Genomic DNA, 13,282 nt, shown 5'->3' with positions numbered 1-13,282 from the left:
GGCTAAACCACTACACCATTGTGACTAAACCACTACACCATTGTGACTAAACCACTACACCATTGTGACTAAACCACTACACCATTGGGGCTAAACCACTACACCATTGTGACTAAACCACTACACCATTGTGGCTAAACCACTACACCATTGTGACTAAACCACTACACCATTGTGACTAAACCACTACACCATTGTGACTAAACCACTACACCATTGGGGCTAAACCACTACACCATTGTGACTAAACCACTACACCATTGGGGCTAAACCACTACACCATTGTGACTAAACCACTACACCATTGTGACTAAACCACTACACCATTGTGACTGAACCACTACACCATTGGGGCTAAACCACTACACCATTGTGACTAAACCACTACACCATTGGGGCTAAACCACTACACCATTGGAGCTAAACCACTACACCATTGTGACTAAACCACTACACCATTGTGACTAAACCACTACACCATTGGGGCTAAACCACTACACCATTGTGACTAAACCACTACACCATTGGGGCTAAACCACTACACCATTGGAGCTAAACCACTACACCATTGTGACTAAACTACTACACCATTGTGACTAAACCACTACACCATTGGGGCTAAACCACTACACCATTGTGACTAAACCACTACACCATTGGGGCTAAACCACTACACCATTGTGACTAAACCACTACACTATTGGAGCTAAACTACTACACCATTGTGACTAAACCACTACACCATTGTGACTAAACCACTACACCATTGTGACTAAACCACTACACCATTGTGACTAAACCACTACACCATTGTGACTAAACCACTACACCATTGTGACTAAACTACTACACCATTGTGACTAAACCACTACACCATTGTGACTAAACCACTACACTATTGGGGCTAAACCACTACACCATTGTGACTAAACCACTACACCATTGTGACTAAACCACTACACCATTGTGACTAAACCACTACACCATTGTGACTAAACTACTACACCATTGTGACTAAACCACTACACCATTGTGACTAAACCACTACACCATTGTGACTAAACCACTACACCATTGTGACTAAACCACTACACCATTGTGACTAAACTACTACACCATTGTGACTAAACCACTACACCATTGTGACTAAACCACTACACCATTGGAGCTAAACTACTACACCATTGTGACTAAACTACTACACCATTGGAGCTAAACTACTACACCATTGGGGCCGGTCCAGTTTGTTTCATTGATTTCCATACTTTTATTAGTCACCTACCGGTCTAACCTGAGGGGACTATAGGTTTCGTCACTGTCCATTCGTCCATCTGTCCATCCGTCCGTTTCACATCTAGTTTTCCAGATCTTTTTTTCACAGTGCTTCAAGATATTGATCTAACATTTTGTGTATAGCTATACTGTTATAGATCAAGTTTGACTTTCATGTTATATTAGGAGATATGCAAATTTGAGGGTCCTGGTAGGGGACATGTATTGCTTTAGTAGTATTCTCAAACTTTTCTGTGTGAGTTATCTGTCCACGAGAGATGTTAATGTTTAGTGCATGGTGATAGCAAGGTTGGTGTAGCAGCCATACACCCCCAGGAGTGAAGAACTTAATCTTTTTATGAAAAGTTATTTTGGGGCCATAATGGCCTTTTTAGCAACTTGCCTGCCACAACAGTCTTGGGCATGTACCAATTTTGTCATTAATACATGCAATAAAATGTCAACCACTGTTATGAATACCATTTCATAAAATGTAATGACTGGTGTCATTTAATAACAAAGAATGACTTTTTTTTTTATGAAATGACACGTTTTGATTTCTATGCCATACATGTAGATCTGGGGCCAAAATCCAAGTTTTTTAGACTTCATCGCCAAAATAGCAGGAGATGGTTAAAAAATTTTTCCAGATGTTTTTAATTGTTTTGTACATTGTTGTTGGAGAAACAGCAAACATTATTAGTCATTTGTGTCCATAAAAGCAGGGTAATTTGAACGTTAAACAAGGCTTCTAGATTATAGTAGCCCAACTCCCATGGCATTAAATGTTGGGCTGGTAAATAACTAATATTACCATGTCCAATGGCTAAAAAAAAGTTGTTAAATGCTGCATTCAAGTCTATTTTGTAAATATGAATATCCTGACCCCACCCCCTAAACTGAGTGTTTTTAAGTTATATATCCCTCTTTAAGTGATATTTATAACCAATTATTACTATTAGTAAACTTGTATTTACTTAAAGATGAACTACATAATGTTTGTTGGAATTTCACTGTCTCATGATATTTATGTTCCAGGAGCCAAGACTTGTGTCTCTGCCGATGACCGTACCACAGAGAGTCTCCGAGGTGAAGGTGTGCTGGCTACAGAAGTACAACACAGGTCTGTACCGCGACGTGTGGAGCCTGGACGGGGTGCGGGTTCTACCCCATGTTCCGTCCACCATCAATCACGTCATACAGTTTGACATCAACCTGCAGTGTGCTCATGATCCACGGCCAAACAGGTGAGACATTGGCTTAAGATAAAAATTAATATATGCAGTCCAATGAGAGCATATTTTAATAATTAGATACATGTACCTAGTTTTAAAATAAAAAGTTTATTAAAAATTTGTCTGTGGTATTTTTAAAATTATGTAATAAATAGAATTTATTGAAATGCATATTAATTGTTCAGCAAGAATATTTTATAAAATTGTGGGTACATTTTAAAAGCTATCCAATTCTTAAAGTCATTTAGGGCTATATTTTTTATTAATTATATGGGCATTGCCTAGTTTTAATTAAAAAAATTGTTGTAGTTTTAAATATAATAAATTTATTGAAATGCTTTTTACTTTTTAAGAAAAAAACCCAAGTAGATTGAATTCTGTATTAATATATTTATAACCAGCCTCGGTGGCGTCGTGGTTAGGCCATCAGTCTACAGGCTGGTAGGTACTGGGTTCGGATCCCAGTCGAGGCATGGGATTTTTAATCCAGATACCGACTTCAAACCCTGAGTGAGTGCTCCACAAGGCTCAATGGGTAGGTGTAAACCACTTGCACTGACGAGTGATCCATAACTGGTTCAACAAAGGCCATGCTAATCAGAATGAGTAGCCCATGTAGTGGCGACAGCGGGTTTCCTCTCAAAATCTGTGTGGTCCTTAACCATATGTCTGACGCCATATAACCGTAAATAAAATGTGTTGAGTGTGTCATTAAATAAAACATTTCTTTCTTTCATATATTTATAAATATGTTTTGCTCATGTTTTGTATAGTGCTGTATCTTGTATCTAGTATTCATGTATTTAAAAATATATTTTATTGATGTTTTGTATTATGCTGTGTTTTGTATTTTAAAATAGTTTTGCTCATGTTTTGTATTGTGTTGTGTTTTGTATTGCAGTGTGTTTCTAGACTACAGTACAAACCACGGTCGTACATGGAACATGTTGTTCTCAGAGTGCCTGCCAGCACAGTGTGATGGTCGCTATCAGTCAACATCATCACAGTTTTCTTCTCACCTACTGCCTGGGTAAACAGTCATTAAACAAAATAACACTGAGGGACCAATTTTAATTATCAACATTTTTACAAGCATACAGTACTCATTTTTAGTAGATTCATCCTAAAAGCTTATCTCAACAATGTTCATTTTGTAAGAAATATTTTTTCACAGGCTTTCGGAATTTGCGGAAAGAATAATTTCCAGTACCGTGTCAGTAGTATGTCAGTAAAATCATGGAATCGATAAAGTTTCCCCATGATTATCATATCGAGTGTGGTATGACTATTCAACAAAACTAATGTATTTATAATTATTTTTTAAAAACAATTTCCAATGGGTTCCCATGATCACAAGGCATGGAACCGAAAAAGTGTTTCCCATGAAATTTGGACTTATGGTCTGTTTTTATCAACATTTTACTATTTGTTTATAAAAATGTTTTCTGCCATTAACCCCAGGATAATTTTTGTGCATATATGTTGATAATTTTGGACATTCTTTCATCTTTTATTTGTTAATTTACACTGAGATCAACTTGTTTTTGTGTGATTTTTACAAATATGTTTGCTGCCTTCAGAAAAATATCAAAAATGCTTGGTCTTGTTGAAAATGTATGTTATCATTTTTATAATGACTATTCTACTACAGATGGTCTCACTTGATGTTACCAATTCCTTATGTCACCTCGGTTCCACATGTTCGATTCAGATGGAGGCAGGAAAAACATAGCAGACCAAACTGGGCACTGGAAAATGGTGAGTTTCATGTGAGATTTATCATTACTTCATTAACAGTTGAATGTGAAATATCTCACAATTAAAATGTTTCAAGATAAAGAAGTTTTTTTTTTAACACGATATACTTGATAATATTATGTAATCATAACATTCTCTTAGGTGGCTTCTTTATTTAGGTTAAACTGTTGAGTTAATGTTAAGTCTCAGGATATGCTGAGTACATAATGCTGTTAGAGAAGCTTTGGTACTTCTTGGCTATACTTAGTTTCGAGTAAAGGCTGATTTAATTTTCCCCCATTATTTTAGATTGGCTATGACCCTATAGTTAAGTTTGATTTATGAATACATGTATTGCCCAGACATGTATGAGCCATAATTCTTTGCTGTTTATTTTTTCTCGTAATAAACTCGGATTTTCTTTTTCAGTTTTTATTGGGTCATGCCCTGAGGGTTGTAATGGACATGGTACCTGTACTGAGCAATCTTGCAGGTAATTTGTTCACAAAAGAAAACTTTAATGAATTTTGTCCACATTCTCACACCATGTTTAAGGGCTACCGAGTGTAAAAAAATATATAATGTACAGGGGCGTAGCGTGATCTGGACCTGGGGGGGGGGTTCGAATATGAACCAAGTGGACCTTTTTCTATTTTGTTTTTGCACCATAAAAAACTCCATATGTATAAACCTGTATGTTTTAGTTCTGAAAGCAGACCATTTGCTTCAGCGGTGGTGGTGATGGTGGTGGTGGTGGGGTCCGAACCCCCCGAAAACCCCTAGCCTTCGCCCCTGATGTATAACCTAGAGTGCAATCTCAATAGTGAATAACAAGGAATGTTTCATATTCATTGTTAGAGTTTGTTTTGTTTAATGACACCACTAGAGCACATCGGCTATTGGATGTCAAACATTTGGTCATTTGGACATATAGTCTGAGAGGAAACCCGCTACATTTTTCCATCAGTAGCAATTGATCTTTTATATGCACCATCCCACAGACAGGATAGCACATACCACAGCCTTTGATATACCAGTCATGGTGCACTGGTGGGAACGAGAAATAGCCCAATGGGTCCACTGATGGGGATTGATCCTAGACCGACTGTGCATCAAGCCACTGCTTTACGACTGAGCTACATCCTGCCCCCATGTTCATTCTTAAACAGACTGATTTATTGAGGTGTGTGATGAATTGTTTTCACTTAGTGATTCTTTTAGAATGGCAAAATCGGTCTTTATTAAAAGGTAAAAAAGGCAAGTGGCTGTTGTGTCTGAAAAAGCCCTGCAAAAGATTACTTCTGTATTCTGGTAATAGCTAATGTCACAAATGGTCTTATGTTCTCAAAACTTACAAATGCCTGTATTTTATAGATTTATACAGGACATTTATACAAGGAAATTGTATTTAAAACTTTTTAAAAGCTGAATTATCTAGCATTAGCCATATGTAATCATTTGAAATATTCTTGTTCTGTCTATGTTTCGAAAAAAAAACATTTTTCAAAATGTTATGCTTCAACCCTTTCAGATGTGACTTCGGCTACCAAGGTATTTCCTGTAAGGAAACCCATGTTCCACGACCAACTGGCCTTAACGAGAACTTTGAAGACCCACATCTGACTATTTCCTCTGCCGTTTTCAACATCCACGGAGGTTCCATAGGATACGATTGTGGCATCATTTCCTCTGGAAAAGGTCTTGTCTTTAATGGAGAAGGAACACGAGAAATCAGCACATTTGAAATGAACACAACAAATGCTCAGTATGATATACATAATATAATTCTTTATTGCTTTCTAAAATATTTATACTCACAATCTTCAACTAAGACCAATATCTTGACAATAAAATTAGGTTTTCTGCATTTTTCATTTAATGTTGAGAAAGCAGGGCCGTACATAATGGGGGTAGGGAGCTGTTGTCCCCCTCCCCAATAATTGAAAACATGCTCTTTATATATGCCCATGTTTGACGGGTCATATTATGGTGTGGCATTGTCTGTCCATACGACATCCATAAATGTTTTATTTCCAGTGCATACCTTTCTTATAAAATTCATATAGGATCATCAAACCTTGTCTGGAAGTACAACATTGGATGGCAGTGTGTCATGTACCATAATTAGGTGACCATGACCTTCTTTTGATGGGTTTTATAACATACCTCACTGTATACCTCTTGTTTATGTAGATGAAGATGTTATATTATTGTGCTCTGATTCTTGTTTTACAACCCCCATCTCTTCTTAGTTTAGACTTGTTATTTTGGGAGTTAAACATGAATTTCTATTCAAAAAATAATATATATATATATATATATATATATATATATATATATATATATATATATATATATATATATATATATATATATATTCTAGTTATCTACAATACTCACTACGAATAGGAAGTGAGTCAAGTATCTCGACCTGCCCTCCACCTGATCTGGCGACGGAGTCCGTTCTACTGGAGTACTCCTGTAACGGAATCACCTGGAACCTACTCCGACATTTTTCATCTGAACACTACCGCACACCACGGTATGAGCAACATTTACAGTTCTCTGAGCAATCTTTATTTAAGGTCACCCCAGCATGTTTTTTAAGGGTGTATACTATCAAATCAAATCCCATGAATGACAATTTTTCTCTATTATATGTGGCTAAAGTTGCTATATACAATGTTTTAATCAACATATACAGCATATACTAGAACCCCTCAACCTAAAAGTAAATCAGAAAAAAATTTGGGAGTTAAACTGTTAGTTCCGCACCAAAAATTGTCATCCTATTTTTAGCAGGATCCCCGCACATGTTTCAAGGACAACAGTAACAAGTACACTGATACTAGTTCAAATTAAATTGCATGAATCGACTGGCCAGATGAAACATTTTATGATACCTCCTGTCACCTATCTCACCAATGACAGGAGTGGTCTTATTTTATGATACCTCCTGTCACCTATCTCACCAATGACAGGAGTGGTCTTATTTTATGATACCTCCTGTCACCTATCTCACCAATGACAGGAGTGGTCTTATTTTATGATACGTCCTGTCACCTATCTCACCAATGACAGGAGTGGTCTTATTTTATGATACCTCCTGTCACCTATCTCACCAATGACAGGAGTGGTCTTATTTTATGATACGTCCTGTCACCTATCTCACCAATGACAGGAGTGGTCTTATTTTATGATACCTCCTGTCACCTATCTCACCAATGACAGGAGTGGTCTTATTTTATGATACCTCCTGTCACCTATCTCACCAATGACAGGAGTGGTCTTATTTTATGATACGTCCTGTCACCTATCTCACCAATGACAGGAGTGGTCTTATTTTATGCAACATTCAAAGTTAGGTGTGAGGGCTGGATGTAGCCCAGTGGTAAAGCACTTGCTTGATGCATGGTCGGTTTGGGATCGATCCCCATTGGTGGGCTCATTGAGCTATTTCTCGTTCCAGCCAGTGCACAACTTCTGGCATATCAAAAGCTGTGGTATGTGCTATCCTGTCTGTGGGATGGTGCATATAAAAGATCCCTTGCTGCTAAAGGAAAAATGTAGTGTATTTTCTCTCTAAGACTATATGTCAAAGTTGCCGAATGTTTGACATCCAACAGCCGATGATTAGTAAATCAATATGCTCTAGTGGCGTCATTAAGCAAAAAAACTTCTTCAAAGTTAGGTGCATTTTAAACCTTAACCAGGGCCTCGTTGCACAAAGCGATCTTAGCAGTAAGATCACCTCAAGTCCTTATGGTAGTTATGCACTTAAGGTGATCTTAGCACTAAGATTGCTTCATGGAACGGAACTGGTGAGATGTTATTTGTACCGGTCTCGGTGGCACAGTGGGTAAGCCATCAGACTACAGGCTGGTAGGTACAGGGTTCGCAGCCCGATAACGGCTCCAACCCAGGGTGAGTTCTTCAGGGCTCAATGGGTTGGTGTAAGGCCACTACACCCTCTACTCTTTTACTAACAACTAACCATCTAACAACTAACCCACTGTCCTGGACAGACAGCCCAGATAACTGAGGTGTGTGCCCAGGACAACATGCTTGAACCTTAATTGGATATAAGCACTAACATAAGTTGAAATGAAATGAAATTTTATTTGTAATACTGCTAAGTTAGTGGATATTAGGTGCCAAGTGAGTAATAATGATGTTGAAAGGAAAGAAATGTTTGATTAGTGACACCCGATTTCATTTTAAATGACAGACATTTGGCAGCCTACTCAACAACATATTATAGGTCTCTACACAAACTGACGTAATATTTTTGTTTTGTGTTTTTGTTCAGCGGAGAGAGTATAGTGTTACCAGATTCTTCGAAAGGTGTATTATGTCGATTCCGGTTCCGACAGCTGGAGCACACTGGTCGAGGATTGGACGTGTGGGCGGTCGATGAGCTGAGCGTGTCGCGGGACCTCGCCAACACACTGTCGGTGGAGGCGGAGGACATGAAGGACATGAGTGACCGACTGACCGCCAACCTGGGCAAACTCATCGACAGTTACTGTGGGGCGCCACGCAGCATCACGTAAGATAACGTTTCTCTGTTAAAGATATTTCAATCAGTTACTGTGGAGCACCGCAGAGCATCATGTAAAATAGCGTTGATCAGTTAAAAATATTTCAGTTAGTTTTAGGGAACTCATCGACAGTTACTGTGGGGTGCCACGCAGCATCACGTAAGATAACGTTTCTCTGTTAAAGATATTTCAATCAGTTACTGTGGGGCGCCACGCAGCATCACGTAAGATAACGTTTCTCTGTTAAAGATATTTCAATCAGTTACTGTGGAGCACCGCGGAGCATCATGTAAAATAGCGTTGATCAGTTAAAAATATTTCAGTCAGTTTTAGGGAACTCATCAACAGTTACTGTGGGGTGCCACGCAGCATCACGTAAGATAACGTTTCTCTGTTAAAGATATTTCAATCAGTTACTGTGGAGCACCGCGGAGCATCATGTAAAATAGCGTTGATCAGTTAAAAATATTTCAGTCAGTTTTAGGGAACTCATCGACAGTTACTGTGGGGTGCCACGCAGCATCACGTAAGATAACGTTTCTCTGTTAAAGATATTTCAATCAGTTACTGTGGGGCGCCACGCAGCATCATGTAAAATAGCGTTGATCAGTTAAAAATATTTCAGTCAGTTTTAGGGAACTCATCGACAGTTACTGTGGGGTGCCACGCAGCATCACATAAGATAACGTTTCTCTGTTAAAGATATTTCAATCAGTTACTGTGGGGTGCCACGCAGCATCACATAAGATAACTTTGCTCAATTAAAGATATTTCAATCAGTTTTATTAGGCACCATTCAGAATGGTCAACATTTTCAGAAGCTTACAAAGAGTACCGTTAGTTTTTGTCTTGCCTTTATGAAGTGAAAAGACGAGGTATAGGTATTACTCTTGTGATGATAACCAACAGAGTCAACTTCTGCACTGAAGTTTAACGTTAATGTTTTGCATTTAAATCAGGTTTCTCACAAACTATAAGTCCTAGGTGAATGAAACTTGGTTTATAGTTGCAGATATGGATGTTCATCACAGTGCACTGAACAAATTAATGGTAGGCGAGACATTCAATTCCTCTACTAAAAGCATCCATCAAAAATGTAGATTTTTTGCTAGAGATTTTTTGGTCAGTATCTGTGGTTCTTTTGAAAAAACATATACATTAACCCCTGTTCTCTAGCATTTGTGTTGTATTCGTGAAAAGGCTAATAACTGTGAATAATCACTTTTAGTGTATACAAAAATACATGTCTTACACAAATCATTTATACGTGAAATGTTACAGTTTACATGCCCTTTCATTGATTTCCCATTTTCATCAATGTTACTGGCTTTACCTGCTTACTGCGGAGGTGGATCCACAGGGCAAAGTATGTCCCTCATGAGTTCTTTATTGGAGATGTCATCTGTCACACAGGAAGGAGTGAATACTTCATTTCTGAATATTTCATTGAGTGTTCTCTTATTTATAATACTTGTGAACTTAATAGTGCAGATCAATAGAGGCATTAAATGCTTAAGGAAATAAGCAAAAGTTTATTCTTTTGTTATTAAAAAACAGAGGTGGATAAAATAAAAGTACATGTAATTTACTTAGAGGTACCAATTGGTACTTTTTCAAACAATGTTCTCAGTAATTCCATCTTCATGTTTACATTACATTTTTCAGATTCATTGGAAAAGATAAAAATGGAGAACCACGATACCTGATGACCAAATCCATGCAGATAGGACCGTCGTACATGCTGCAGTTTGACCTTGTCATGGGTTGTCAGCTGGCGTACAGCAAGAACATCGACAACCGCCTCTACCTGGAATACTCGGTCGACCATGGCGTCACCTGGCTGCTGGTCCATGAACCGTGTCTGCCACCGGCTGTGTGTGACGAGTACCACCAGGGGACCGTGTACGACGCCACGCGCTTCTCCAGCTGGGAGACAATAACGGTGCTGTTACCATCAGACACGCGGTCGCCAAACACGCGGTTCCGGTGGAGCCAGCGGGACTGGGGTGCCATGGATGACTGGTCAATTAAACGCATCTACATCGGTCAGCAGTGTCCTCACATGTGTCGCGGACATGGCAAGTGCAACGAAGGAATATGCAAGTATGATTTGATCGTATCATGTTTTAGAATATGCAAGTATGATTTGATCGTATCATGTTTTAGAATATGCAAGTATGATTTGATAGTATCATGTTTTAGAATATGCAAGTATGATTTGATAGTATCATGTTTTAGAATATGCAAGTATGATTTGATAGTATCATGTTTTAGAATATGCAAGTATGATTTGATAGTATCATGTTTTAGAATATGCAAGTATGATTTGATAGTATCATGTTTTAGAATATGCAAGTACATGTATGATTTGATAGTATCACGTTTTAGAATATGCAAGTACAAGTATGATTTGATAGTATCATGTTTTAGAATATGCAAGTATGATTTGGTAGTATCATGTTTTAGAATATGCAAATAAGATTTGATAATAGGGACCAATAAAAATGTCTGGTATAAAGAGGGATCTGGTTTAGAGAGGTTAAGTTATGTATTGGTTTTTAAAAAGGGACCCTGTGAAATGCCCAGTTTTGAGGGAATTTCGGTTTACTGTATCATGTTTTAGAGGTTTCACTGTATTATGTTTTAGAATATGCAAGTATGATTTAATAGGGTTTTGAATCTAGAATCATCATGTTTTAGAATATGCAAGTATGCTTTAATAGGGTTTTGAATCTAGTATCATGTTTTAGAATATGCAAGCATGATTTAACAGGGTTTTGAATCTAGTATCATGTTTTAGAATATGCAAGTATGCTTTAATAGGGTTTTGAATCTAGTATCATGTTTTAGAATATGCAAGTATGCTTTAATAGGGTTTTGAATCTAGTATCATGTTTTGGGATGCATCTTTAGATTTTAGAATATATGCAAATATGCTTTAATAGTGTATTTTTAAATAATAGCCTTAGTATCTTTAAATGTTCTTCATTTGTTAAGTTATATAGGATATTTCTTTAGGTTTTGTTCATTGTTAAATTGTAGGATGTATCTTTAGATTTATTTTTGAAGAGTTACAGGATATACGTTTATTTTCATTATCAAATTGCAAGATCCATCATAAAGAATGTTTAGGTTTATTTTTATTATCAAATTATATGATACCTCTTTGAGTTTTCTTTATTTTTTCAAGCTATAGCATATTTAATTTTTTTTATTTCATTGTTAAGTTCTAGTGCTAAAGATATATCTTTAAGTTTCTTTCACTGTCAAGTTACAGGATATGTATTTAGATTTTATCTCGCCTTTGGCTCAGGGTATAAGAGCATACAGAGGGTATAAAAATCCATGAACCCCTTGTGATGCTATTATTTTTATTTTCAAAGAGTCATACAATCAGTTATTTTACATTAATAATATATTATCAGTAAAACTGATCCTTGTTTATGACAAAATCTAGGGTTTTTTTGTTTTATGTACACCAATACAGCAATTTATGAAGAATATATTTCTCTCAGATGTGACCCTGGATTTGTTGGCGACAACTGTAAACCGGAGACTGAAATGAAATCACAGATACATGCAGACTTCGGCCTACGCTATAAACCCGAGGTCGACTTCCAGCAGATGATTGGCGGGGAAGTGGTTCGCACTAACGAGGGATGTGGACCAATCCTGTCGGGAGAATCAATCTATTTCTCAAAGGTTAGGATTGTTGGTCATAACACAAGTAATCTCATTCAAAAACATAACTAAAACACTGAGAAATTCTCTTCAGTACTAGGCAACTGGTTAAAATCACATTGATTAACATGCAGTCAGTTTGGGATCGATTCCCGTCAGTGGGCCCATTGGGCTATTTCTCGATCCAGCCAGTACACCACGACTGGTACATCAATGGCTGTGGTATGTACTGTCCTGTCTATGAGATGGTGAATATAAAAGATCCTTGCTGCTAATCGAAAAGAGTAACCCATGAAGTGGCGACAGCGGGTTTCCTCCCTCAATATCTGTGTGGTCCTTAACCATATGTCCGATGCCATATAACCATAAATAAAATGTGTTGAGTGCATCGTTAAATAAACCATTTCCTTCCTTCCTTTCTTCAGTAATCTCATTCAGAAAATAAATAAAACCCTGAGAAATTCTTTACAATACTAGGGAACTGGTTAAAATCCTATTATCAAGGTGCTTGGGTCATCAAGCTCCCTCTCCCCCATCCCAACTATTGTCCGAACCAAATTGTTAACAACTACAAAAAATTACTCTCCTACCTTTAATTGCCGTTAGATTTCCTCCAAATTATGTCCAGACACAAATCGCAAAAAAACCACTACAAATATACAGATTCCACACACGAGACTGCAATGATGTCGCCAATATTGTCTTTGCTGAGATTGCATAGGGAAAAATACATGCAGTTTTCTGCCGTCTGCCATGTTGCTTGTTTTATGGAATACTCTTCAAGAGGGGTGAAAGCCTCCAAAGTATGTGACACAA

General features: G+C 37.5%; 1 protein-coding gene across 1 annotated transcript in view; it reads left to right on the top strand.

Moving 5' to 3' along the window:
- The window catches only part of LOC121368895 (reelin-like), a 78,790-nt gene that overhangs the window by 14,534 nt on the left and 50,974 nt on the right, over positions 1 to 13,282 (top strand). The window contains exons 12-20 of the mRNA XM_041493652.1: positions 2,311 to 2,519; positions 3,409 to 3,537; positions 4,159 to 4,265; positions 4,674 to 4,737; positions 5,776 to 6,009; positions 6,628 to 6,786; positions 8,554 to 8,793; positions 10,451 to 10,888; positions 12,301 to 12,487. Coding sequence (XP_041349586.1) covers positions 2,311 to 2,519; positions 3,409 to 3,537; positions 4,159 to 4,265; positions 4,674 to 4,737; positions 5,776 to 6,009; positions 6,628 to 6,786; positions 8,554 to 8,793; positions 10,451 to 10,888; positions 12,301 to 12,487 — 1,767 coding nt within the window. The remainder of the gene's footprint in view (positions 1 to 2,310; positions 2,520 to 3,408; positions 3,538 to 4,158; positions 4,266 to 4,673; positions 4,738 to 5,775; positions 6,010 to 6,627; positions 6,787 to 8,553; positions 8,794 to 10,450; positions 10,889 to 12,300; positions 12,488 to 13,282) is intronic.

This window comes from Gigantopelta aegis, chromosome 3, assembly GCF_016097555.1.
Source record: "Gigantopelta aegis isolate Gae_Host chromosome 3, Gae_host_genome, whole genome shotgun sequence".
NCBI classification, from domain to species: domain Eukaryota; kingdom Metazoa; phylum Mollusca; class Gastropoda; order Neomphalida; family Peltospiridae; genus Gigantopelta; species Gigantopelta aegis.
The sequence above is the reverse complement of the archived record's forward strand: the minus strand, read 5'-3'. Positions and strand labels throughout refer to the sequence as shown.